Source organism: Falco rusticolus, chromosome 3 (assembly GCF_015220075.1).
Source record: "Falco rusticolus isolate bFalRus1 chromosome 3, bFalRus1.pri, whole genome shotgun sequence".
NCBI lineage: Eukaryota > Metazoa > Chordata > Aves > Falconiformes > Falconidae > Falco > Falco rusticolus.
In genome coordinates this window covers 69,819,056-69,846,480 of record NC_051189.1, presented here as the reverse complement: position 1 = coordinate 69,846,480, position 27,425 = coordinate 69,819,056, and the positions used below count along the sequence as shown (strand labels likewise).

The 27,425-nt window shown below is 44.1% G+C and overlaps 1 protein-coding gene across 1 annotated transcript in view; it reads right to left on the bottom strand.

The window, feature by feature from the left end:
• Positions 1–2,904: 2,904 nt before the first annotated feature.
• CARMIL1 (capping protein regulator and myosin 1 linker 1) overlaps positions 2,905–27,425 on the bottom strand; it is a 238,573-nt gene continuing 214,052 nt past the window's right edge. The window contains exons 38-46 of the mRNA XM_037379588.1: positions 19,686–19,778; positions 19,037–19,126; positions 18,031–18,087; positions 17,043–17,120; positions 7,469–7,524; positions 5,948–5,993; positions 5,771–5,830; positions 4,846–4,914; positions 2,905–3,511 (exon numbers count right to left, since the gene is read on the bottom strand). Coding sequence (XP_037235485.1) covers positions 3,383–3,511; positions 4,846–4,914; positions 5,771–5,830; positions 5,948–5,993; positions 7,469–7,524; positions 17,043–17,120; positions 18,031–18,087; positions 19,037–19,126; positions 19,686–19,778 — 678 coding nt within the window. The 3' untranslated portion in view covers positions 2,905–3,382. The remainder of the gene's footprint in view (positions 3,512–4,845; positions 4,915–5,770; positions 5,831–5,947; positions 5,994–7,468; positions 7,525–17,042; positions 17,121–18,030; positions 18,088–19,036; positions 19,127–19,685; positions 19,779–27,425) is intronic.

Below are 27,425 nucleotides of genomic sequence, written 5' to 3'. Positions count from 1 at the left end.
AATTAAGCAAAGGAAGAAAACCAACCATAAAGTGGCACATTTGAAAGCACAGTGCATATTGATCGCTACACTTGTGGTAGCTAAATGTCTTTTGGAAATATACCTGTTAAATATGATGATCCAAGTCAGTTAAAATTTATTTCAGTAGATTTGCACATTATGAAGAAATAGAAAGCTGTGAATCCCTTAGTCCTGGTTTTCTAGAGACAAACATTTCATACTGAGGGGAAACAGATTTGGCAAACATTTTCATTCACTTTCTGTGTTCAAGTTATAGTTATAAGATGCAGGGTTCTAAATAATGTGACATCCACAGAATTTTGTTGGCAGAAGATGCACCGATCGAACATATATCTTCAATACATTTACAGCACAGAAGGCTGTGTAAATGTTTTTGGCTTTGCAGGCACAATGTTTTCATATAATTAACACAAAACAGGTATTTATGTGTAACTGTTCAAACGTGAAATAGTTTCTCATGTTTCAGTATGGTAGAGAATCTACACCGCACACTAAAGTACTCTGAATTTGCAAAATGGCCAATAGCTATGTTTTGTCAAAATGTATTGCCAAACTATATATCTATAGCGGCTTAAAGAGATGAAATCACCAGGGCCTGAGACCAAAGAGCCCTATAGATCATTCATTATTGAAGTGAAAATAATAGTTAAAAAAAATAAATCTCTGCAAGCAAGGAACATGTCTTTCTCCATGGGATATCTCAGAATGCCTGCCTCCTGCCATAACATTGACTTTTAGAGGCTAGTCTAGAGGTTTATAAAACTGTGGCTTGCTAATAATTGCTTTGCTGACCTTTGTAACATGGACTCAAATCCCTCTGCATCTCCTGACATTTTGTTTTGCTTATGGGGGACCTGTAGCTCACTGAGGCTGTAGTCCCACTGGGATACAGCTCTCTGCTATGGTCCCTGCAAACAAGACAGTGTGCATGCCTGTTTTCCTGCTCTCTAATCTCTGCTCTGGACACAAAAATTATCCTCACGGGAATGCAAAACTAACTTAAAAAAACCCAACCAACAACATAAACACTCTTCTGAGTTCTTTATATAACCTTTTAATCCACGATCCCCAATTACTTTTGCTAAGGTTTTGTAAAATGCTCTTGTAAACTCACTTACTAAAGGCTGTTTGTTCACTTATGTAAAGCTAATACAACTAGTTCAGTGAACTTGCAGAGAAAGGCTTCAGCAAAATCAGTATTAAAAAATAAAGTCCTAGAAAAGAAGCAAAATGCATTGTGACACATTTGAATGAATCAAATAATTCCTGTTCAGTGTCTGTTGAGTAAAAACTATTGGCTGTAGAGTATGTGAAAAGCATAAGGTTTCAATAAAGTGTGTTGTATAATTCTTGAAATGAGAGCTGTGGTTGTATACGTCTTTTAAAAAAAATGTTTTCATTTTATGTTAAAAGTTACTGTATTTTTGGTGAGGCAGGGCAGGATATTCTTGAATTTATACTTTAATAAGAAAAAGTTATACTGATTTCAATAGGATTAAACAGAGGTGAAACAGAATGGACCTGCCATCACTGAAAAATACAAATGAGCGGACATATGTTGTAGGGGATAGTACAGAAATTGCTCCCATGTCCCAGGTAATAGAAGCTGTAGTTTAAGAAAATAATAATAACAATAAGAATGGCATAAAGACTGAAAGAAAAGAGGGAAATAAGAATATACTTAGAGGCATTATTTAGGCTGGTAAGTCACATCCTATTTGAGGTACGATGAAATGGTAGTTGGTCATGTGCCCCACTAAATTTGTTGCAAGTTGTTCAGGACAGTGTTAAAGCCTGTATGATCAGCAGCGATGCATGGATTTTCTCTGCTGGCTTCCTACCTGTTGCCTTGCATTCCCGACCACAGCTCTTCCCTCAGAGGGACATGAGCATCCATGAGTAAAACTGCATCCCTGATGGCTCGGGGATCTGTGGCTAAGGCCTGATTCCTTGTTTATCGTTTTTCTGAACCATTGCAAAGTTCTGTTATTGTGGTTGTGATTTGTGGTGCTGCCAGGGTGATAAAAAGCAGTTTCACACTTTAAAGCCTTACTTCCGTGCTGGGGTTAAGCGCTTTATTCAGTCATCATCTTGGTTTCTATTTGTGTTGACTGAAGGCAATTTCTGACTAATTTTTATAAAACTGACTATAAAGGGAGGAGTGTTTCATTGTGCTGCCTTGTGCAAAGAACATCACTAGAAAGATGCTTGTCGTGTCAGATCTAGGTCTCTCATCTGCAGGAGACAGAAAAGCTGAAATGTGCAGGAGTTTTGCCAACAAACCTTCCTCCACAGTTTTTGGAAATGAAGAAAAGATTATTTGGACATGATACTGTAGGTGTGGCACTTGCCAAATAGTCAGTCAAAGCCTTTGGAATAGGGAAGTACATGTTACAAATCATGCTGCTGCCATTAGGCTACAGGATTATACTCATGGCCTGGGAACGATGGGAAGCTTTAAATTCAGTAAAGGTTACAAGTATTTACTAACCCTTATGGATTTTTTTTAAAAAAGCATATGTAGGACCTTGGCTCTTACCAGGCTTCTGTCCTTCCAGTTTTCCAGTTTATGGAAAACTTGTATGTTATTTCAGTTTGGGTCAGATGAAAGGTTTCCTCCAGAAATGATGTTACCCTGTGGCTTCATCCTGGAAGTGACATTATTTCCTGAGGTGTGTGGTTTCCCCATGGGAAGGATCTACCATGTTTCATTGCCTGGCAGATTTAAACCCCACAGCTGACAGGCATCACAAAACCTCTCGCCATTTGATTCATTTTACATAAAATGGCTACTATGTATGGTCTGCCAGCCTGTGGCAGATGGCTTTCTGTACATAACACATAAATGCCAATCTTACTGAATTTCTATAACTGCCATTTTTTATTTCTGCACAAATACACTGCCATCCATCCAATTTTTTAAATGCACAGACAAAGCATGACACTCACCAAAGTAATGACTTCACACATATAAGGCGACCATCAGAAACACCTACTAGCTGCACTCTGAGAGCATTGATGGGACTTTTTAAGGAGATGCTTGATTCTAGCCTAGGGGATGAGCAGGGCAGTGTTTCATGGGGGCAGGAGAAGAACCGTAACCCCTTTTCTGAGCAGCTGATGTGCTGGTGGGTAAAGACATTGCTAAGGGGACCCACAAGCGGTGGCATCAGAAAGGGACTGGCAGAGCAGGGAGGCCCTCCGTGCAAATCCCACTCTGCCACGTCTTTGTGCAGCCACTCTCCAGCCTGGTGGCACGGTGCCCCAGCTCCCCCCTGCTCGCACAGCAGCACGGACACACTTCTATGAGGAGGAGCAGGCAAATCTCATGAGGGAAACACAACCATGAGCACTTTCCCGGCTACGGGTTCATTTTAAGCCCAAGACACAAAGCCAATTCAGATTTCTGAATTTTCCCATCCTTGTTCACATCGCAGTGGTTGAGCAGGATCTGACGGAACTTGTCCAGGTCCACCCCGCTAATGCTGGGCTGCAGGCAAAAGAGAAAAACAGTGCTGAGAGAGAAAACAGCTCTGGGTTTCCACAGCCCTGTAAAGCCATGGCTGGGAAATACACCCAAGGAGGGGTCACCAAATGGCCTGACCCCACATCAGCTCGTACACGGTGGAGAAGCAAAGAGAGAATGGGGAAAGGCCCCCCCTGCAAAAACAGAAGGGGCATAGGACTGAGTAACTGTATGGAAATGCAACACAATTTTTGTGCTTGGTCAAGGCCATCAGTATCTGATCCAGATCAAACAAAAGTCCACAGAACGGTGTGCAATAGAGGTTGCTGCACTGCTGGACCCGTGCTTTTATCTGGTTTCCTCTCTCAAACCTGCTACACAAGCAGTGATGTGGCATTTCTGTCAGTGGACTACTATTTTAGAGGCTTGTCAGCAACTTAAAAATACCTTTAGTGGATCAAATGAATCCTAAAGACACATTTTACAGGCTACCCTGCCTCTGTATGCTCTTAATGCTGTACTGCTTCCTCTGCTTCCCACTTCCTCAGGAGGAGACCAAATTGACAGGCATTGTGGTGTCCCAGGACAATGCTGATGAAGGCCCTTAGGGAAAGTACAACCTTCCCTCCTTTGCACACACACGCACAGAGCACGAGTCCAACCTCCTGCCTGCCCTCAGCCTTCTCTGCACACCACGAGGCCAGCGCAGCCATCAGCAGTCTGCTCTCTGCTAAACTGACATGGGAGTGCAGGCATCCCTGTCTCGGGTCACATTGTGTGGAAATGCAACAGCTCCAGCTCACAGCGAGCCAAAGATCAGGTTATATTTGGATCAAAAGTTCTATCTTGGACTGCATCTGGAAACTCAAGGTAATCCAATGCAGATGGACTCTGCTGTCCGTACGAAGCTGGAGTGACAGGCTGGGTACAGTATTGTTGATTAGAGATAGACCTCAAGTAATTTTCAAGTGTAGCCCTGTGGTGAACTAATGAATGATTTGGTCATTCTGGTGAGGACCGCATCCGCAGTGAAAACAGAAGAAGGACTGTCTGACAACTGATCCACATCAACACAGGTCGCGATGTTGAATTTAATTCGTAGTACGAGCTAGAGTGGACCTTGCTTAAATACAGTTGCTGCTTGAAGCTGTATTAATTTGTCAGGCAGAATTTCTGTGACATGGTGGAATGCTCTACCGTGTACATGCTGGGACTGTGACATTCATTTCTGCTGCTGATCAAAGTGAAATTTGACTCCATGGTCTTACTAGCCTCTCTATTTACATAACTTTTCCGAAACAAGCACCTTCCTCTCAGAAATACAGGGTATCAGCAAATAGGAAGAGCCATGAAACTACCTTGACCAGTTCCATCATGTCTTTGACAAACCCATCCACTTCTGGGCCTTCAAGTGCTCCTGTTTTACTCTGAAAGATGGAATAAACATCAAAACGTTCCAGTGAGTAAAAACACTACAATGTTTTGCAGTACGTCGGTAGGTCCATGCAGTCACTGACCTTTCTAGCATAAAGATCATAGAATCATAGAATGGTTTGGGTTGGAAGGGACCTTAAAGATCATCTAGTTCCATAGGCCAGGTTGCTCAAAGCCACATCCAACCTGGCCTTTAACTCTTCCAGGAACAGGGCATCCACGGCTTCTCCATGCAGCCTGTGCCAGTGCCTCACCACAGTGAATAATTTCTTCCAAATATCAAATATCTAAGATCCCTTCCTTTTCCCCATACCATGATCTCATGCTCAAATGGGAGCAACACCTCCCACCAGTTTGTGAGGCTTGCTGGTCACCACCCTGAGGGAGCGCTGTGACTGTCAGAAGTGGAACTGAATTGCTGATTTCCAACAGGCAGTTAGGTGGTCATATCTGTCCTGGTCCAGACTCCCTAAATAGCCCTTGGTTCAGTACTGGAAGAGGGTTTATTTTTCAAGGTGGCAGTGATGCATGTTCCGAACTGCCAGGAACTGTGAGAGCTAAAGCCACCATCTCCTTTACATCCCTCGCGTCTCCTGCAGGAAGATGCTGCTAATGCAGCAGCACTGGCTGTGGCAATGGAGAAAGTCAAACTGGCTCCCTCACTGCGAGATCTCTGAGCATTGCTCCCCTCTCTCCCCACCTCAACCCCCAGCCTGATGCCTGAGCCCCTCTGGCCCATGGGCTTGGGCACAGCTGCAGCTCCTGAGTGACTGCCACAGCACCCGGCAGGAGGAAGAAGTCTGAGCAGCATATGCTAAAGACTGCAAGGGAACAGCCTCTGGGACTCACAACATCGTAGTGTGCAAAGATCTTCTCAAAATCTCTCCTCCTTTCTTCTGTGCTGCAAGCCTGCAGAGAGGGAAAGCAAATGAAAAATTAAAAAAACCCCAAACAACTCATGTTTGGGCCCATGGTATCTTAGTTGAGAGAGGTGGAATTGACGCATCAAAAAATAGCAGTACTTACATCCATTTTAAATTGAAGAAGGAAATTTTCCTGAAGTGCCAGAATCCTGAATGGAGAGATTTAAATTACTATATTTCTGCTTTATCACCTGCACACAAACTATTCTGAACTCTTCTGGTTCATAAAGCGAAGGGATTTTAGATTATAGGCCTTCATAAAAAAAAATTGCCTGTGGGTTATTTATGGAGGGCTGTTACAGGAGCACATGCCCTCCTCCCTGTCTGATGGGGAACGGCAGGTGCCCTTTGGCTCTCTGCAGACGTGTTCCTTAGTGCCATTGCTTCTCCCAGAGTATTTCTGGTGGTCCAGCGCAATGGAGGTTGTCAGCCTCTGAAGCAAGAACCACCAGACAATCATTCCTCGTGACTGGATCGCTGTGCTGCGTGAAAGGAAAGAGTAATTTATCGCTCTCTTTTGGAGGGAGAATTGGTGGCTGTAAAAGTGAAGGACAAACTCATACTGGGTATGCATTGGGACTGGGTAAATTCCTCTCCTTTCCCCTCCCAAAGCCCCCCACAGCACTGATAAAACCTTTTGTCATCCAGCTGCTCTGCTAACCCCCAGGTTTAAAAACCTGTGACACTGGGTATGCTGAGCTGTGTCTGCTCACGGAGAGGTTTGGTGTGTGAGAAATGTGCTTAGACCAGGGGGGAACCTCAGTTGGAACTGTATTTAAGAGGAAAATGCAACAGCAACCCCCTTTAGATATTCTCCATTCTGCCTCTGTTTCTCTTCATATATTCAGTGGTCAAAGAGGACTGCTACATGCACTGCAGGTATTTTTCCTGCATTGTGGCATTTGTTGTGATCCCAAGCAGAAAGTAACAGTGGCGAACCTGCACCTCTCTCCTCTCAACCCCCCAACTGGTATTTTAAGACTGTACCTGCACGTTTAAAGTCCCGTCCAGCCATTGCACACACAGTTACAGACAGAGGCACACTCTCTATTCACATGCAGCGAAAATCATACAAAAGCCTCTGAGGTATCAAGGACAGAAAAGAGACAGAGGCCCATGACTGAGTCCCCAGCTTCAATCACAAGTGTCTTCACCTTGTCTTTCCAAATCCTTCCTTACTGCCATTGGCAAACTCCTTTGTAGTAGCACTCTTATTCCTCAAACTAGCAGCAAAAATTCTTTGTGATCCCTGCTGTGCACAATGATGTGAAATAAAGGTACATCTGTGATGCTGCTGAAGGGGATCACCATTCTTCTTTTCGAGAAACAGTGCCACTGGCCGCTTCACCGCCTCATGAGGAGCATCACAGAGGTAGCATGGATCATGCCAGGTGTGTTGGTGATGCACAAACAGGTCCTGATATTGCTCACTGTCACCAGCTCTAGGGTCTCGGACTATTGGGATGGGGACCATGCATCTGAGACCTGGGATGCCTCCATCAGAGTACCTGATTTAATGTGACAGGAGGTAGGATTCAAATGCATGTCCCCAGAGGGAGATCATCACCCTGCCTGGATCTGCCATCGTGAGCTGAAAAAGCCCACTGATACTACTAGAGCCTACCTTGCCAGGTCATTCAGGTCCAGCCGTCCATCTTTGTTTTTGTCAAAGATTTTCATCTAAAAATCAAGAAGACAGAGATAAAATGGATAGGCCCCCCGAGGAAAACATACATACGAAACAATACACATTTTGGTCTGCCCAGTGCCTTTACCTCTGCTTGCTTGCTTGGAGTGCTTGCCCAAGCCCCAGGTGGCATGGTGTCCTCTGCTAGCACCAAGTGCAAGTGTGGCACAAGAGGATAGCAAAGCCTTCCTGCTTCCTGACAGCCACAGCCCAAGCAACCAAACCTGGCACTTCTCCCTTCCTACCTTACACAGAGATAAAGACAGAGCTACAGCAAACACCTTAAGAAACTAAAACTGGCCTTGCTATGGCCCCTGAAAAAAATGCTGGAAAAAAGAGGGGGAACTCATGAATGCTTCCATCCTGACTCCATCCTTATCTTTGACTGTTGCTGTGGCTACCGAGCAGCTGAGGTGCAAATGTCACCTTCAGATAGGCACTCAGGTCAGGGTTTTATGCCACTAAAGCTCAGCTCAAAGCCTGCTGTCTGAAAGTGCCAAGACTGGGAAGGAGGTTCAGGCTGCAAATGTCTAGAAGTTAACCTGTGTGAATACAAAACTTATCCTTTCCTTAACATTACCTTTTCCTTAACATGATCTTTTTGATGAGTCACCACCAGAAATTATTTATTTATTTATTTATTGTATTTGCTACTGTGTTTCTCTGCAAGGCACAAAAAAAAGCGTCTGTTACAGGGAAAGAGGGGGAGATGTTTAATGGGTTACAAACCTCAGTAACTCATGGCTCAAAGTTCTAGAAAAAACATATTCCATATTGTAGGGGGGTGGGTGGGTGAAGATGAGTATTTTAGTAAGACAGATTGACATTTTTTGTCAGATAGTCAGGAAGGGAATATGCGTTAATCTTACCTTCATAAATCACATTTGCTTATTTAGTAGTTATAAGTAACCAGGCTACTACAAATCTCTGGTGCAATCACACACCTGCTGGAGAAGGCCCATAGCAGTCCCCTTCTCAGGAGGCTTAGACAGAGAGGACCACCTGCTCTGACGGAGCCTGAACACATGGGAGCCAGCAGCAGATCTTGAGCACTTCCTAGCAGTGAAACCAGGGCAGAGCCTGACACTGGCATGAGGAGAGGTAGTATCTGGAGAGCTGCATTCTCAGGGAGACCTTGCCTATTCTGTCCATGCTGCCTCCTCCGTGCCCCTTGCTCAAGGGCAGGGAGCTGTGCTGAGGACAGTGAGTTCATGGTAACCATTTATTGCACCAGGTTTAGATTAAGATTCTGCAAGAGGGTTTTATTCCATTAATTACTCCGAGTGTTTTACACTACTGAAGTTTGGATGGGGGCTCACTTTCCCTCCCACTGAAAGACAGTATAAAACTCCTATGAATGATTGAAGGTCCATATTGATATCTTTGGGAAAATGACATCCTGAGAGCTATGTGGATGTTCAGTGGCACACAGAAGGCCACTTTCCCATTTCACTGGCCCAACATGTGTTTCGTGCAGAGCTACTAAATGACAGAAGAAAGACTTCTAAATCTTCCTTCACTCTAGAAATGGAGATAGGAATAAAGCTGCTGAGCCATCCTGAGGACTTATCTCAGGCTGCATCAGTCCAAGTTGTGCCTTTTCAGCTTGTCTAACTTTTTCCATCCTGCCTTCTGCCCCATCGGTTATCCCACTGCAGTACCAGCCTCTCCTCTGGTCTCTGCTGGGGCCACTACGAGGCAAGGCTGGAGGAAGGGATGGGACAGAAGCTGCCTTTACTGGTGCCACCGAGGGGAGTCATGCCTTTGCAATGACAGCCTCCCACTGACATCAGAGATGCCAACCTGAGCTTTCAGTCTTTGGCTGACAAGGGAGTTATTCTGCAGGCAATAGAAAATGGTTAATGTTCCTTCTAGAAATAAATCATCCCAGGCAAGATTTTAAAAGCCTCTCTCCAAATGGGATGCCAGTGCCTAAGCTGGTTCTGTTTGCTGTGTAAGGAGAGGAAGATAACCCTACTAGTTCAGTTTTGCTGACTCTCCACCACAGGTGGCTTTGCAACATCCACCTTACACTATTACTCTGAAAAATACTCCATAAAGGAAGCTTATGGAAACAACCCCTATTTAGCCAGTTTGAGAAAGTACCGGCATTGGGTGGCGGGAATATCACAGTCCCTAGGCTCTACAGTAACTTAAGCTCTTTTGAAAATGTTGCTCTAATTCCCTCTGTTTAGGCCACCAAGGAGCATTAGTTACCCACAGGGTCTGTAGGAAGCTACCACAAAGCGGCGTGTCTGGTGTGGTGGTGGGGGACAGTATTTGGTGGGAAGCACGGGGTGAAGCTCTCAGGGACTCTGCTGCCTGGGGCAGGCCAGCTCCAGCTGAAGGCACTCATTTCTTCTTCACGAATAAATAAATAGCTCTTCCACAGAATAAATAAATAAGCACCCTGGCACAGCTGTTCCTGTCTTGGGACTTTGGGTGTCCTGCCTGCCCTGCATCTGCTGTACTTTGTGGGTGCAGCAAGTTTTCTTGGTTTCAGGAGTCACAAAACCCCTGGAGGCTGAACAGATTTGTGCTCCCTTAATGAAACAGGCTAGATTAGAGGTGGAGTTTAGAGGTAAACATCTTTCTGCTTCCTTCCCGATTTCCTGAGCCAGTGGTTTTCAAATCTATCCATTTCTGAACCCTTTACAATATTCCAGCAGTAGTGCAGAGTCCATTAAAACACACTTAACTGTGGAGACAATACTTTCCTTAGTGGAACACTTAATGAAAAGCAACATTTCCAGACAATTTGCTTTGTTTGCACCCTATCTTCAAGCTTAATGTTAAACCTTCAGGAGCTGACCATGTCTTCTTATAGCTAACCAGCTCCCCTCTCTGACCTCCTTCACTCAGCTCTGCTTTTGCAGTACCAAGAAAGTTTCAAATTGTTTGGCCTTTTTCTGCAAGAAGTATCCTGAATACAATTTTCAAATATATGCAAAATTGTGATTGTTCGTATCAGTTAACAGAGAGAAAATAAAAATCTGGCTGGAAGAGCTAGGCCAAGCTAATTCTTGTCCAGTGGCTTCCACATGAAAGATGGAAAACATGTAGGGAAGATGGACTAGTGTTCACTGAATTAGTTCAGATACCACAGCTAATAAGATAGACCTAATCCTGTTATCTGGACAGCTGGAGCTCATGCATACCCACTACCTGGCAGTCTTGGGCTGCATTACTTAGGAAAAGCCTGGGGAAATGTTTTCTAATTAAACTTTCAATTTTCAAGCATATGAGCTTTTGATCTGATCTGCTAATTTTGTATGTAAGGACACAAAGAATGACAGAGGGTACCCACTCCACGTGATGAAGCATACATTATGGGAGAAGCAGATATTTGAAATTATTATGACATTGTTTCTAATTTAAACTTTTGCCTTTACACACCATCTTGATATATTGAACTTGATGGATTTTCAGTTTATACTCTTGAAAGGTATATTTATGTTGCCAGGCTGCTATGAAACATCTTAATGTGGTCAAGGACAAGGTCTGGCATGCTTAAATAGCACTTCGTTTTACTAAAAGCTTTGTTTCATCTAGCAGTATGCTTTATAAAATGATGCATTTATTTTACTGTCAAGCTGCCCTGTGTTTTAAAGTGTTTGCACAAATTAATTCACTGACATTTTAATGGCAATGCACTAGGGAAGTCTTAGTTCTGTTTGTTTGAACGTAGTCCATGGACTCCGAGGCAGAGCACAAGTAAGAGCTGGGTTTGCAAAATAAGAGTTGTTACCTCTTGGGTTTCTAAGTGAAAAATCAAAACTGCTATTGGCTTTGAATTCAGCAAAGGAAATAGTTCTGCTTTCCCAGTCTGGTGTTGTAAAGAAGGTCACTGAAACACCACAATATGACACACACACACACACACACGTGTACTTTGGAGAGCAATATAATGCTACAAATCTGAATTATTTTCCATGACAGAGATAATAAAAGAAGTAAACAACTAAAATAAATAGTTCTGTGATCAGTGGACTCACTAAAGCCTGCTTTTAAACCTTCTCTGATTCTGGGTCTGTGTGTATACTAAAGCATTTTATCCCTCAGGCAGAACAAGGAAAGAGTCGGCTCATGCCTAACCCCCTGCTCTCACAAATATATACATTGGGGGTATCTATACCTAACAGCTGTAACTGTTGCTTGTAACCGTAATTGGCCAGCGAGTACAAAAGTTATTGAGGGTATATGTATATGAAGACAGGCACGTGCCCTAGCTGCAGGACTGCCTATTGGCTTCTTTCCTTAAGGAAGGATGGGGGCACAAAGGCTTTTGCAGAGTGGTAGGAGGGCCCAGTGGCCAGCAGGTTGCCCTCAGGACAAAAGATCAGTGCTCTGCCTGGCCAGATAGCCTGTGTAATCCAGACAAGTTGTTTAGGGCAGGATTTCTGAGTGTTTTGGTTCCTATCAGCTAGGGTTTTCAAAAGCCTGCAGGCTCCTGAGTTCTGTTGGTTTTCATCTTAAATGGGTTTGAGCTTAAATGGGATTTTCTGCTTCCCCTGGTTTATGCCATAGCAAGTGTGGTGCAAAACTGGAGGTGACAGCACCAATGGGATTAAGTCTAGAAGGGACACAGGAGGCAGATTTCCCTCCATTGTGCTCATCAGCTGTGTGGGTCCTCTCTTTTTACACACAGCAAAGCAACAAGAGGAATTACACCCACTCAAAGCCGGGAGGGAGCTCTCTGGGGATGGAGGGGGTTGCCATCGTGGTGGCTGAGGTTAGGAGATGTGATGGTTGTAGTGCCAGTGCATCACTGCAGTCTCTTGGGCGTCACGGCATCCTTACAGAGCCACCTGGGAGGGAGGCCAGCATGGACCACTACCAGGAGAAGGGATGCTCCTTTAGGCAACCAGTCTTTTAGGCTATATTCCACTCTTACTGTATTTCTAGAGCTTTGGGAAGTTTTCTCAGTGTGTTAAAACACATAATGAACTCTGTTTAGACTTTTTTCAATACAATAAACATTTGTCTTTCCATTATTACACCATTTCTTTGGTGGTCTTAAAAGACTTCATTAACACAGACAAGGTAGCCTGGCCAGTAAGGCGTTAGGGGGTTAAATCACTTGGATTTTCTGTACTCTGACTTTTACTTCCCTATGTAAGTACACTGGCATTGGCACTGAGCACAGACAGACAGGCTTTCACAGCCAAAGTGACCACACTGAGCCCTGACCATTGTCCTCACACAGGGGACAGATAGCAGCCACAAAAGGACCAGAAATCCCGGCAATGTACAGTAGAGGTACATACTCATACTCATGGAGACAGACCATCTTCAGGGAGAAGTCAAGCTGTTTCTAAGAAGATGAGGAGCCCTCAGCTAGTCAGCAGCAGGTTCCTGTGCTCAGGGCATGCAGCTCGGTCCCCAGGAGAACCTTTGCAGGTAAGCACAGCAAAACCCTGGCATCGTTGCAGCCTGGACAATTTCTATATTGACTTCTCTGGGGTTAAGATTTAATCTTCAGCCATCTCCATCTACAGACTTTCAGATGCTGTAGTTCAGGACCAATGCTTGTTGAATTATTAGTCGCTGCACTTCCATTATTGCCCCTCTGGGATTTTAGCTTGTGGTGGGCAAAGATAACATGCTGACTTGGGGAATTTATCCTTTACATTTTGCTAAAATATAATAATGCTTAGATTAAAGGACTTTTTTACACTCAGTCTGACATTATCAACATAAGGCAATGCAAAAAGTGAATGTCAGTGTTGCGTGTGTGCTGTTGCAGCAGTATGTGTAACTTAATTTGCTGAAGGTTGCCCCAGTAATGAGGCGTACTGTGCATGTGGCTTGTAGACATTGGGACTACAAACCAGAAGTACTTGCTACTGTCTGGGAAGCTAGGAACTATCAGTGTTTCTACGAACAAGGCGGTAACATATGCCAAGACACAAAAGCTGAGTGAGAATTTGTTCTTAGGGAAGAAAAAAGGATGAATACTTAATTTATTATATCTATATATTTAATACTTAAATCTAGTTCATATTCCCGCATTTACAATATTCTGCTTAGGTACGCAGCTGTGTGCATGCACAGCTATGGAAGCTGTCACTCATGACAAAATGCTGTCAAATGCACATGAGAGCTGGGTATTCATGGGTTGAAACTTCACCAGGACCCAGAAGCCTAGTAACAGCTTGACTCTGGGGGGTGTGGGGAGGGATTGGGAAAGGTTGTTAGTACTACTGTCATCTTCCACAACCTCCTTCTCATCACAAAGCAGCAAGGGAGCAAATTTTCATTTCTCCAGCTTGTGTAACTCCAGGAAGGTAGAATATTGTCACCATGCTCTTAAAAACCTCTTTTAGCTATGCTCGCCCTGACTGCTGGAGCACGCACTGCAGGACCCCCGGGCACCTTCTCATGGCCAGAGAGGCTCAGAGCAATACAAGACTTTGCTTCGGCCTCTGAGCACCTGCTGCCTGCCAACAGCCCATGGGAAGGTGACCAGCCTAGGGTTTCAAGGATTCAGAACTGCACATGAGTATGTATCTTGTCATGCAAGTGGGTGCACGTGAATAAGTATTAATACACACCTAATGACTATTAATACAAACATATATATGCCTAGTCATGAAAACTAACAAGAACTGTGCCTGAAAAGGGACTTCCTCAGCACAGCGTTGCTACTTTAATTCCCCCATGAAGAGTCTTGAGAATTCAAATGTTCTTCTTTCGTGGCTTTCTCCAGTGGCTTTAGTGCTCTTTAAGATTTGAGTTAGCAGGGGCTTGTGCAATGCCAATGCATTCACTATTTTCTTTCCAGGGGTTTGTTCCTTGTTCATCAAATCCCCAATCTATATCGGTGTTCTCTGAAGAGAGGACATCAAGGTCACAAGGAAACAGAAGAGCCTCTTAAGAAACCTGATAAAGTGATGTTCCTTTCTGGAGACAACCAATATCTTCCAAAAGAAATACTTTCTCCCTCTTCCCAGCTTTTTTTAAATGTGATGTAAGATCATTCACAGCAGCATAAGTAAGTGGCAAGTATTTAGCATGGCCTTGTTGATATAGTATCTGTTTACACCTCTCACAAGCTAAAGCTGCAAATACCAAGCACAGAATCATAAATTACCTTTTTTTTTTTTTTTCTCATTTCTAGGCTAGCTTCTTTAAAATGACAGTTTCTGTCTTTCCCCCTTTATCCCTCTCTCCAGAAGGCTCTAGGGTCCACTCAGCGTATCAGTAGCTGCTTAAGATGTGTGCAGCTGGCCATGGATGTACAGAAAAAAGGGCACAGATCTGTAAATTCCTGTGAAGACAGATGGGTCTACAGCTCCTTGGGACACAGCTTATTTCAACTGAATGTTATTAAAGTGGCACTTGAAAGTTCTGAATTGGATAGATGGGCCACTGTGAGAGACCCTGTAGCTGTATGCAGCAGAAAGAAGTCCTTGCCCTGAAGGCTTTGTGTCCTAAACAGATGAAAGGGCAGGAGCAAAGTAATAGGGGAGAGAAACATAAGTATTTCCAATCTGCGGTAAAGGAATTGGAGCTGCTGGTTGCTAAAGATACAACAGAGTCTGTGAAAGCCTTAGGAATGAAACGTAAGGGCCACTGTCCCCCTGTTTTCCCAGACAGTGGTGATGGTGGCAGAGTCCCATCAGGACTCTGCACTTCAGCAGCTCCCACTCCACGTGGAAAGCAGAGAGAGAAAGCAAAGAACTATCGTTGTCCTGGGCCTTGACACCATACCTTCGCTCTTGGCTCCTTGAGTCACTTCTACTTTTTTCCAAGCACTGCACATATAAGACTGAATCTTTCTTCCCTCCTTGCAGTTTTGCTCTCCTGCTTCAGATAAGTTCCCACACAATCACTTCGTGCAGCATATGTGCTACTGTAGAGATGCTGTCCATGTGGATACTTTGCCGTAATGTACAGAATTCATATCCTCTGTTTTACTACAGTAAGAATACGTGCACTGTAATTTCACACCCTGCCTTAGCTCTTAGGATCAGGTGCACTGATAAACATCCTTGGTCTTGTTTCAGATAGCAAAGAATCACAAGGAAAAAAAAAATCTGCTGTATCCTCATTTTCTAATAACGATTAATATTCCTGATTTTTTTGGTACTGCAGCTTTGCAAACTTTTGTCCTCATAAGCCAGATTTGCATTTCTGATCATTGATTTCCCCAGATATACAAAGCATCCCTTTTCCCAGATCAAATCTTATCCTGTAACCTAGAGACTAAACTGCCTCTCCAAAGATACAAAGCCAATCTATAAAAAAACATGGGAATAGAAACCAGACCTCCTGGCCATCAGCCCCAGGCTGCATGGATATCTAGCTGTGTTGGGGCTGTGGAAATTGCAGATCTTTCTTGGGAAATTATGGGAAAGGGAAAGGAATTGGAGGAAATGAACTGGCCAATGTCTACAAGCTTCAGGTCACCTATTCCCCAGCACCTGATCAGAGATTAGCCACTGGGGATGGAAACCTTAATGGAGCAGCATAAAAGATATTTGCTACCTGCAAATGCTACCAGAAAGGGGTTTGTCCTAGCTGTAGCTTCTGGGGTTTTATTGTTTTCAGACTCTGCTAGCTGAAAAATAATTTCTGCAGCTTTCATTCCTCTCCCTTCACTGTCCTATAACTATGGGAAAAAAACAACCAAAACCCACACTCTTCTGTAATGGTACAGTTTTTCACAAAGTATTACATTTCTAGGCATCGATGCATCATGCATACATAACATGGCATTGCAAAATACGCGGGCAGTTCCTTGTTTGCCTGCATACCAAGCTGGTTTTTAGGTATGAACACAGATGTGCCAAGAATCAAGGCAGTTCCATCTGAAAATCATTTAGAAAATTGCAATGGTAGGTGTCTGCTAGTGGAACTCAAATGATACCCTTGCAAATTGCATCAGAAATTAACTTCTTTTTTTTTTCTTGTTTTTAGATGGCTAGATATAATAAGTTGCTCTGAAATCCAGGTGACTGATACTAAACGTACACCAAACATTATGTTGCTGATTGCAGTATAAAAACTATATTGTGATAAAGCAGGAGAAGAATTGAAGCTTTCAGTCTCCCAGTCTTTCAGGGAAGCAGCAGGGAGCCAGCAAGGTTTGCTGGGCTTTGCAGAGCAGACGAGATGGATACCTGCGTGTCTTGGGAGCAAAAAGATTCGCTAGGAGGGAGGGAGGGAAGGAGCTGGAGATCTGGCTGAGTCTGAATGTACCCTGAAGAAGGATGCACTGCACCTATTTTTTAAAGGGATTTAGAGCTCAGCTTGCTTTGGCATAAAGTTGAACTGTTTTCTCATAGGAAACAGTTCAACTCAAAGCAAAAATATGTGAAATGCTGTTCACAGCTGATGGCCAGTGCAGTGCAAAGAAACAGCACTAGCGTGTGCTAACCTTCTACAAGAATCTCTTGGAGAAGATACACCTCTGAAGAGGGCATTTATAGCCCTATAGACATTGACCCTTAAGGTGGTTTTTAGGTAGTGCTATAATCTAAACAGTATCAACACTATCTTTTCTTACCATGGTATCAGTATATTCTTCCAGCTTTTCTTCAGCAACCATCTTGTTATGCTGCAAAAAGAGATCTCGCAGGAAATCCTGTAGTAAGGAAAGAGACAAATTTTACTCTTTAGAGTAAATTCAAGAAATAACAGTATGAAATTCAATCCAAATTCAGTAGGGTTACATTAATCTAATTTCACATTCCTGATTAGTACTAGTGTATTCAATGTCACATAAAGTTCACTTTTTTTTTGTTGTTGAAAAATATTTTTTCAAATAAATTAGAAAATAACCAAATTTCCCCAAAACAGGCATACTGGAACGACTCATAATTAACTCACAAAATAAGCAAAAGATAACATAAGTCCTGCAGTATTTGCTAGATCTCAAATCAAAATATTTGCCATTCAGCAAAACACTTAAGCATCCTCTGTCTCATTGGGGCACAGGCTGGAGCCGCACATTGAGACGTCAGTGCAGGGTCTGCAGCCCAGGGATGGGCTTCTGTGCCTGGCTGGCTCAAAGTGTTTGAGTTATGGCTTCTGAACAGGCTTCTGCCTCAATAACCTGAGCTTTAAAAAAACAAATCAGTGTTCAGAAAATCTGCATGCTCAGGAAGGGGTTGTGAGGAAATCCCAGTAACAAAACACAATGGCACTGGCTCTGTTTAGATGGGAGAGGTACATGTGCAAAGCCAAGGTGATGCAGCACTCAGGGGGCTCCTTGGGTCGTTGGGGGTCACCAAGATAAGTGGGGTCATGGGACGAGGCAAGGAGGAAGCGTGACAGCAAGGGCAACAACAGGGCATCCTCCCTCCTGGCAGGATCCCTGCAGGCGTGTCAGAAGGATGGAGGGTCCTCGGTCCTTAAACTCACCGTGAACAACCTAGAAATGCCATTTGTCAACCCCACAAAAAAGCAGCAAGTTGGTAAAGCCTATGGAAAGGCTCTCATTGACACCAGCGAGCTGCATACCAAGCCCAAAGAGACTTGTTAGAATAACTTACTTTGAGCTCGCCAGCTGAAATAAATCCACTGCTATCAGCATCGTAACTGCGCCAGATCTGAAGGGGGATAGATTGATATGACAACATGAATATTGCAGTTAATCACCTGCTTGGGTGATAGATTTTAAAGATTCATATCAGGACTTCCATAATAAGCAAGCTGTTGCATTATCTAGTATTTTATTAATTGTAGATGAAATAAAATAAACTTTCCCCACAATACCATTTACTCTCACTTGGGTGCTGTACATGTGACATGCTGCTATCACGTTTTTAATGCAAACACTGTCTAAAAAAGGAAGAAAAGACTAAGAAACCACTCTGCATTTCTTACCTAATTTGTACATGCAGCTTCTTTTATTGCCCTGAGTAAAAGTCAAGGCCATACACAACTGGCCATTGATCTGCAGAAGCCCCCAGTTTGGATGTGAAATAAAAGTAACTGCAAGCAACCTTGGGAAAAAATGAAATTCTGTGCTGGGCTAATTAGAGGCAGAGACTGGAGGGAGGATTGGGCAAGGTTAAGGAAACCTTATGGGCTTATGCTCCTCAGCTGGCCCAATTTACAGAGATTTCCACTCCATCCCTGCCAGGCTAATGCTTCAGGATAAAATGGTGTTTGAAACATGCCTGGTCTGCTCTCTTGGTCTATGCTGTGCTGCAGATGAGGCTCTGCAGCTTTGGCTAGAGCTGCCAACAGGGTTGAATTTATCAGCGGGTAGGTACTCCCGTAAGGTTTTGTCTCTGGTAGCATGACTGATAGGTGGCTGAGAGCATTTGTGAAGTTTAATAAACTCCCTGGGTGCCCTTAGACCAGTCCTAGCTACCACATCTCTGCTTTGCTGGTGTAAATAACATACAACATTCCCTACCTGAAAAGGTCAGAATGTGGGTTGCTTCCTCAATACCCATGTGTTTCCTATGCTATGTTCTATGAAGGATGGAAGTGTAGGTATTGAAGAAGCTGTTGGCATGCAAGGGGAAGAGGCAAGGTGGAGATACAGACCCGCATGAATTCCACACTGTTGTCCAAGGGAGTTTCCTGTCGGAAAAGCAGCAGAAAGTTCTCATCATCCGGCAAGATTATATTTGCAAGCTGGGAAAAAAAACCACATTAAAAAACCACCCAAACCAAACCCAAACCATGAAAGTAAAGAAAAGCAAAACCCTTGGGTGGCTGCTGACCTAGTATGGGAAATACAAGCTTGGCATGTTGTTGCCCTGGAAATAAACCCCAGACTGAGACATCTGGCTAATGTAATGATCCATGACTCCCCTAGTCCCCACACAGGTTCTGTCTTCCTTATCTCCCAAGTCAGCTGTAGGCCCTAGTCATGGGATGGTTTGGGTTGGAAGTGACCTTTAAAGGTCATCCAGTCCAACCCCCCTGCAATGAGCAGGGACGTCTTCAGCTAGATCAGGTTGCTCAGAGCTTTGTCCCACCTGATCTTGAATGCATCTGCCACCTCTGGGCAACCCGTTCCAGTGTCTCACCACTGTTAGTAAAAGATTTCTTCCTTATACCTTCTGAATCTACCCTCCTTTCACTTAAAGCCGTTACTCCTTGTCCTATTGCTACAGGCCCTATAAAAAGTCTGTCCTAATTCTCTGTCCCTCAGTAAAAGAAATCCTGAGCTGGGGTTGGGGAGACGTACCTCTTGAATTTGCAAGCGTCTGTCTGTGGTGACATCGTAGGCAGACATGAACTGCTCCTTCAGCCTCTGAACTTTCTCTTCTGTGATGGTGTTCTGCCATGGGGAAAACAACACACACACACTAAGGGCACTAGGAAGTCTCCTGGAGGAAATCTCTCCTCACTCACAGATAACCACCAGGATCATTGCATCCTTACAGCTGGGGGTAATGCTACTAAAAGACCACAAACACACCACCGCAGATGAATTTTTGGAAAGAAGTCCTATGCATAGTTTTGTAGCCGCTAAGCTCTCAGTTGGAAGACCGAAAGTATTTCAGTGACACCTGCTTCTTTAGCCAGCTGTTCCCTGGGGCTGGGAACCACTGGGGTTTGGTTTTGCTTGAATGTCTGTTACAGTGGTTTCCATGCTGCTCATTTTCAATTTGTGCTTTTCAGGAATGTGTCCTTATCCTTGAACTACATCTCTGTAGCTCATTAGATCATCAGCCTTGAAAGGTGTTGGAGTCAGACTGTTGCTCATTTTTGCCTGTCAGCTGGTTCAAGCCCGAGCATCAAGCCTTGTCAGTGTTTCTGGGTTAATAGCATAGAATTTCAAGCAATTCACATCTGCATCTGCTCAACCCCATAATCAATTTATGCATAGTGTGTTTTCAGGACTTGTCAGGTTATATGCTTTGATAGGCATTGCTGTGACAGGTGAAATACAATGCTTAGGTTCATCAGGCATTATTTCTTTTCCTTAGCAGTAACAGTTAGGCTATCGGGGCTGACTGGGCTACACAAAGAACAATTTCCCCAGCCTGCAGAAATGCTTCTGGTCAGATGAGCTTTGTGGCTGGGCTGGGAAGCTCACCTAGTTAATCTGGCCCAAGCATTTAATGCAGTCCAACATTACCTTCCATATCTGCACTGAGCAGGTCCTGGCTCCTCTCCCAGTCCTGTGGGAGATGGCCCTCTCTGGGAGGGGAGGGAGGGAGGACAATAACCCAGACTGGCTCTTGGCATGACTTCGTAGCACTTTTCAGGAGATAATAAATTAAGTTCTCCCCAACCCCTGAGGAAAAGCCCTTCAAAGGTTTTATCATCTCTACATCCAGGTGGACTTAGGACTACAGCTGTGTCTTCCTGGGTCTCTTAACCCAGTTTTCCATCCTATTGCAGGCCCATCAGGTTACACAATCCCTTTCTTGATACTGTGACACAAGACCATGAGAGACTTTCTCAAATTTACTCTGTGTACAGCTCAGTGCAGCCTGCCTGGCTGTTCAGCAGCTAAGCAAATATAGACCCCACTCCCAGGAAAGGGCACTGTTGCCCTGTCCAGGCAGAGTGAAGAGCGGGTGTGCACACTCTGCGTGATGCCCTGCATATAGCACATCCAGGCCTCAGGTAATTCACTGCCTTATGTGCTCCTTTAAGGCTGTGATTCTGCAAAGCACAAACTGGAGGAGCAGTTGTGCTGTTCTGCAAAAAGTTGCATGGAGCAGAAGAAGATGTTTCCGTAAGGTTTGTCATCTCTGAGCAGAGTAATAGGGCCAGGCTGCACACGCAGCAGCTGCAGCTCACGTTCTCGCTTTGGATGGGTATTTGAAACAACCACACTGGGAACTGAACAGGCCTCACACCCCAAAACAAAAAAAACAAACAAAAAAACCCCAAAACACCCCAAAACAAAAATGTTGGCCGTACCCACATTCAGCAGTAGCCAAGTGACGATAGCAATTTCCAGCTGCTCTCAAGCAGTACTGCTATAGAGCCTTTGCCACAATCAGTGACAGAGATGTAGAGACACCCTAGGATGTCACAGATGAGGTAAGCAAAAAGAGAATGAGAGTTCTTCAGCTTAGGCTCGTTAAGCTAAGGTCTACCTTTGCACCCACTTTGTCACCACCTTTCCCCATAGGTTTAGATGTGACTGGTATTTCCCAAAGCCTTAATTTGCTGCTAGTAATAACAGAAAAAAAATATCTATAGGTGGATGGATAGGCAGATAGTATGAGCGATCATCTGTGATATAATTTAATTTGTCTTCACTTTAGTTCAGAGCACTCAGAGCTCATGAGCGCTTAGCTGCACAAAGTCATTATGGACTGACAGAATTCTTTAATAGCACTGTCAGTGCAGAGGATCCTACGCTGAAATCATGGGAGAAAGAGTTAGTGGGCTTTGATTTATACCTGCCAAGTCAAGGTAACCAAGAGGGATTTCTGCTTAAAACAAGTGAAACTCTTTCATCTCTCCACTGCCTAGAGTAACACAGGACTAGGATGTGACAGATGATGAAAAGTTTGGGAATCTGGCAATGGGAATGACAGGATAGGGGCACCCACATGAATCTTTGTACAGCAGGTGGGGTGCATCCCCTGGGGCGCATCCTTGGGGTTCCACACTGAGGGCTGGCAGCTCCCAGGGGATGAAACACCCAGCAGTGATCTCACAGGGATGTGTCTGAGGTTGTGGTCCACCTCCTGGGGCCTGCCGTTGGCCCTGAGCAGCTCCCAGGACATGGTTGCAGGATACTGTAGCTCCGTGGTGGTGGCCAGCAAGCCCTGCAGGCTGTGTGGGTGCCCACACCACTGCCCAGGCAGTGCTCGCTGCTGGCCCCCCAGGTGCGGGCATCAGGGACGCAGCACACCACTGAACATGTACATGCAGTTTTCTTTCCCCTCGGCATTACCACTCGCCCTTGTTCTATTTAATTGCTTTCTGACAGCACCTTGACACTTTAAGACACCTCCCAGGAGTTAGGCAAACCTATCAGTGGCTGATTTCAATAGGCTTGCAAAGTACTCTGAAATTACCCTCCTCCGTGCCCAGTAGGATAAGTTATTTCTGAAACGATAATCATAGCTGATATTTGAAAAATGCGCTGTGGAGTTCAGACTAGTCATTTGTTAAGAAAGCTTATTGCTCAACTTCTTGTCAGCTATTAACCACCACTTCATTGAGCTTTGTGTGGCAGGAACATTGTTATCTGCATAAAAAAAGGACTGCCTCCTTTTTTTTTTTTTCCTTTTAACGGATTTAAATCATGGGGTACATCAAGTAAATACCTGAAATACTTAAAATATTTACATAGCTCAAACAGCTTTTAGTCCAAGGGGTTACACTACAGTGGATTTTTCAAATTGGACAATCTCTCTCTGTTCATGAATATTCTACTTATAGAACACAAGTGGTAATGGATTTACTAAATCCCAACCCTTACTGCCAGAGAGTAAAAGATACTGCACAAACTGGCTTTCCCAGGTGCGTGCTCAAGGCAAAATTATTTGTATATTACAGATTTTTACACTGAGAATGATACACTTTGGTTTATGACCATTAGGTTTCAAAGGTGACCTTTATATTTACCAAAAAAACCCCCAAACCAATCCCAGAAGGTTAAAAAAAAAAACAAACCAACAACAAAATATTCAACTAGGCCATGCCACTTGCGAGCAGAAACCAAGGTTAGGAGAGCTGGTCTCCAAGATCAACCTACTGGTGATGTAGGCTCTGATTGCCTTTCCATTCCAAAAACATTTAAAAGGTTGGAAAAAAACCTTGCATGTAATTTGCATAATTTGTTCCCCTTGTCCAGGGCAATGAACTGCAGACTCCTGCTCTATTTGCTGACTCTGTGATCTGATTGTGGAGGTCTGCAGCCTGTGGTGGGGCAGCCTGGGCAGGCTGCGCAACAGAGCCAGGACAGTGGGGCAGATGGCTGGAGTTGCCAATCCTTTGCTGAAGGCTTAGGAAGTGAGTACAGTTCTCTGGCTTGTTTAGATTTTGTTTGACTGTGGTTTTGCCTCCAGACCAGGGCTGTGGCATTGCTACAGCAAGGCAGAGACACTGGGAAGCTTGTGAGTGGCTCAGCAGGAGCTTCACGCCTAGACAAGAGCACGCTCCAGAAACAGACGGAGAAAAGTATGTGGGCAAAAGTACTGTCTAAGCAATATTCCAGGATTTATGGAGCCAAGGAAGGATTTTACTAGCCAAACATTGTCCCTGGTATTATTTTTACGGGTGCAATGTCTTGGGAGCCCTAGGAAGGCTTCAGGAGGGCGGAACCCCAGTTGGGACTCCAAGCTCTGCTCAGAAGAAAGGAGATGGACAGAGACAAATAACAAGCAAAGCCAGTCAGCAGGGAAATAAAGAGAGACAATATGGGGACTATTAAAGTTTTTTAAAGCCATGCAGCTATAGCAACCAATTGCAGTCATGTAAATATATTAAGCAATTTTTTTTTTCTTCAGTTGTATTGGTGGTTTGTACAGATGAGATTCAGGTATCCCTAAAGGGGACCAAAAAACTATTCACAGGTAAGAAATTACACTTGAGGCAGTTTCTGCAGGCATGGCCCGGCCAGGGATCCAGCAACCAGCCAGCAGTGTGAGCAGGCATCTCCCACCCGGCACAGGGGCCAGGGCCAAGCTGGGATGCCAGGGCAGTGAAGGGCTGCCCAGGGCCACCAGTCAGGCTGGGGGTACAGGGGCTCCCCTGCTGCCTCGGCCACCCTGCAATGAGGTTGCTGAGAGGATGCCAAAGGTAAAACCTTGGCAGCTCACTGGTCAAGAGGACTGATTTTTTATTCTCTGCCTTTGGGTTCCTACAAATATTTCTTTGCCTCCCAGATCGGGGCAAATCCTGTGACAGAGGGAGAAAGACCAGGAGCAGGAAAGCAAGAAGGGAAGATCTCCAGGCAGGTGCACACAGGGACATAAGGCATTTACACGGAGACACAGGTGCTGCACCAAGTGCTATGGCCACCAGCTTCCCCAGGAAGTTTGCTTTTCCTTCCTCCCTTTTAATTATTAACTCTGTTCAGCTACAGATTGCAACAAGCAGGAAAACCTAGAAGCCAAACACACTCTGCTTTCAAATGCCTTGGGCTCACGCTTCACTTATTCAAGCATTATGAATTACAGGGGGAGAAATAAAAAAACCCACAAAACACCACCTTTCTGCTCTGGAAAGCAACTTGTTCTGGTTTTGGCTGGGGCAGAGTTAATTTTACTCTTGGTAGCTGGTGTGGGGCTGTGTTTTGGATTTGTGCTGAAAATGGTGTTGATAATTCAGGGATGTTTTAGTTACTGCTAAGCAGTGCTCACACAGAGCCAAGCCCTTTTCTGCTACCCACCCACTCCACCAGCGAGAAGGCTGGGGGGGGGGGCACAAGGAGCTGGGAGGGGACACAGCCAAGACAGCTGACTCCAACCAAAGGGATATCCCATATCAATGGCTTTGCAGCAGGAAAGCTGAACGCAGCTTTTTTTAATCAGAGCTAATGCTGTCTTGACTGTGTTGCCTGTCTCGAGCAGCAGATCCCTCCCTCGATTCAAAGGTTTGCAAAGCTTTCTCAAGTGCTCACTGCTTGGGCTAAAAGTTTGCAGACTTGCTGGCAGCTAGATAAAATTTCCCTTTTGTGAACATTTAAGTGAATGCTGTTGCATCCTTCCCAGTAGCTGTCTGTACAGGGAGGCTTTTCTTGTCATTCCTTGTTTTCCCTGCTGTATGCACCTCCTGAGTTTCTGGAGGAGACTTTAATCAAGAGGTAATAGCCCAAATTGACAGAGGAGCACAATTTCCCCTGACTTGCTGCCTAATTAAGGCAGAAACAGCTATAGACATGCTCATGTTTAGCATCAGTGAACACTGTAATAAAGAGATTCCCCTGCCACAGTCTGGGAAACATACCTGAACTAGGACCTGCCTCCAGTTTTGCTCAGGGTTGGGCTGAGAAAGGGTGCAGTCACTGGGACAGCAAGTGCTTGGCCAGAAAGGGTCCTGCAGCAGAGGTATCCTGATACTTATTTAAGGGAAGAAAACTCCAACCCTCTGCTAATTTCCATGAAATATAATCTTCATTGGACTATAACAATGATGGGAGCTAGCCTGGAACAGCAAGATGCTTTAACCCCTTTTCAGGTCGCTTCATATGAGTTGTAAAGCTTCAGTTGCCCTGGTCGCTCGACAGGTCAGATGCTGTGTGGTTCCCAAGAGGCACTGCATGTTCTCACTGTCCAGTCAAGGAAGAAATACTCTACTACGTACCATGAGGAGAAGACCACGTAATTTTTGTCCTCGTAAAAGCACACAGTTTCAAATACTTCTGTGGCTTTGAACATACATTTCTCAGGGTTATGGAGTAAATTTCTTACTATGGATGCTCTTCCACAGAGTTTTGCAGAAAAAAGCTTCTACGATTCGAGTTGCCATAAAAAATGAATTTTCTGCTTCCTCCTTTCCATGTCCAGCCTTCATCTTCCCTTTTGTGAAAACCCTTTAGAAGCATTTAGCATCACAAAGGTAATCTGGTTTTTAATACTGTTTGTAAAACAGAAAGGGCATGCTCAAATTTTTTTTAATCTCCACGCATTTAATTTCTTTGTTGTGGTTGGTTATGACTCTTTGGAAACCTGGCGATAATCTCTCTTCCTTGTTAACCCATTCCTTTGATATTGTCACACTCTTTGCCTCATGCCGTCTAATTAAATTTTTGCTCCTTAAGGGATACATGTGCTTGGCAGCAGCTTGCCTTGATGAAAACACAACTATGAGTTATTTGTTTTGGGGGTAAAAAGCGAATGCATGGAGTACTGTGGAGCCCTTCCTACTTGATGAAAGGAGTCACCTCATTTAATTCCTGCTGATCAAGACAGTCTTGTCATAAATTGATTTTTTTTCCTTCTTGATGTAATTTTTGGAAATAAGCCACTAGACTGATAAGGGCATAAAAAGTAAGAAGAAACTGAAATTTAGTGACTACTATAGACTGTTTCTTGAAAAAAAAAAAAAAAAAAAGAGGCTTATCTGAAAATGCTGGCTTGAACATGTTTCTCTTAACATTTCAGCCAAGTTTGATAGAAGGGCAAACTGTGCCAGAGATATCAAGTTCCTACAAGATCTATGAGTATAAATAATGTCTGCCAAGAAGGCTAGTTGGAAAACAAACTCAACAACTACTACCATGCCAAAAGCCACACAGTATACACAGGAGGCCAGCAAAGACCAGATGAGACATCAGTAACATACACTTTGACCTTAGAAGAACTTCTTTGCCAAACATTTCTTCTTTAAATCCCCTAGCATTAAAAAAATTAATCACATGAATGACTTCATTTCATCCATGCAGATATATATCGGATTGCCTGCATTAGTGTGGGATTTCACCCTGCAGCTCCTGGGCCAACTTCTCCTTTGGGCCAATCTTGCTTACTTAACTACAGTGCTATCACTTGAGAATTTGGCCTTGTGCTTTGCTTAGGATTTACTATAATCCTGCATGCTACAATAGATGAGCACTTGTCCTGTCATCCTGCATTGTGTTTTGATGCTTTTTTTAGCTCTCATCAGCACATATGTGCAAAATATTTTTTCACTTAAAAGACACCAGCATCCAACAAAGGCTGTTACAGCCTTCCCTGTGACATCAGGGTTTTGTAGTTAGGCTTTGGACAGGTTCTTTGTTCTGCCCTTTCTGCTAGGCTGAAAGTTTTGTGACATGCCTTTGGGCAATGAAAACACAATGTGTCTGTTTTTTCCCATAGGCATGTTGAGTTTGCATTTAGAAATACTGCCAGGCACTTGCACTGCCCCATCTTAATGCACAGGAACAGGAATAGGGACTGGTTAGGCTAATCAAGGCTGACAAAAGCGAAACCTAAAGAAATAACTGTATTTGACAATAATCAGAATGATAGAATAGTTTGTGTTGGAAGGGACATTAAAGATCATCTAAACCCCCTGCATAGAC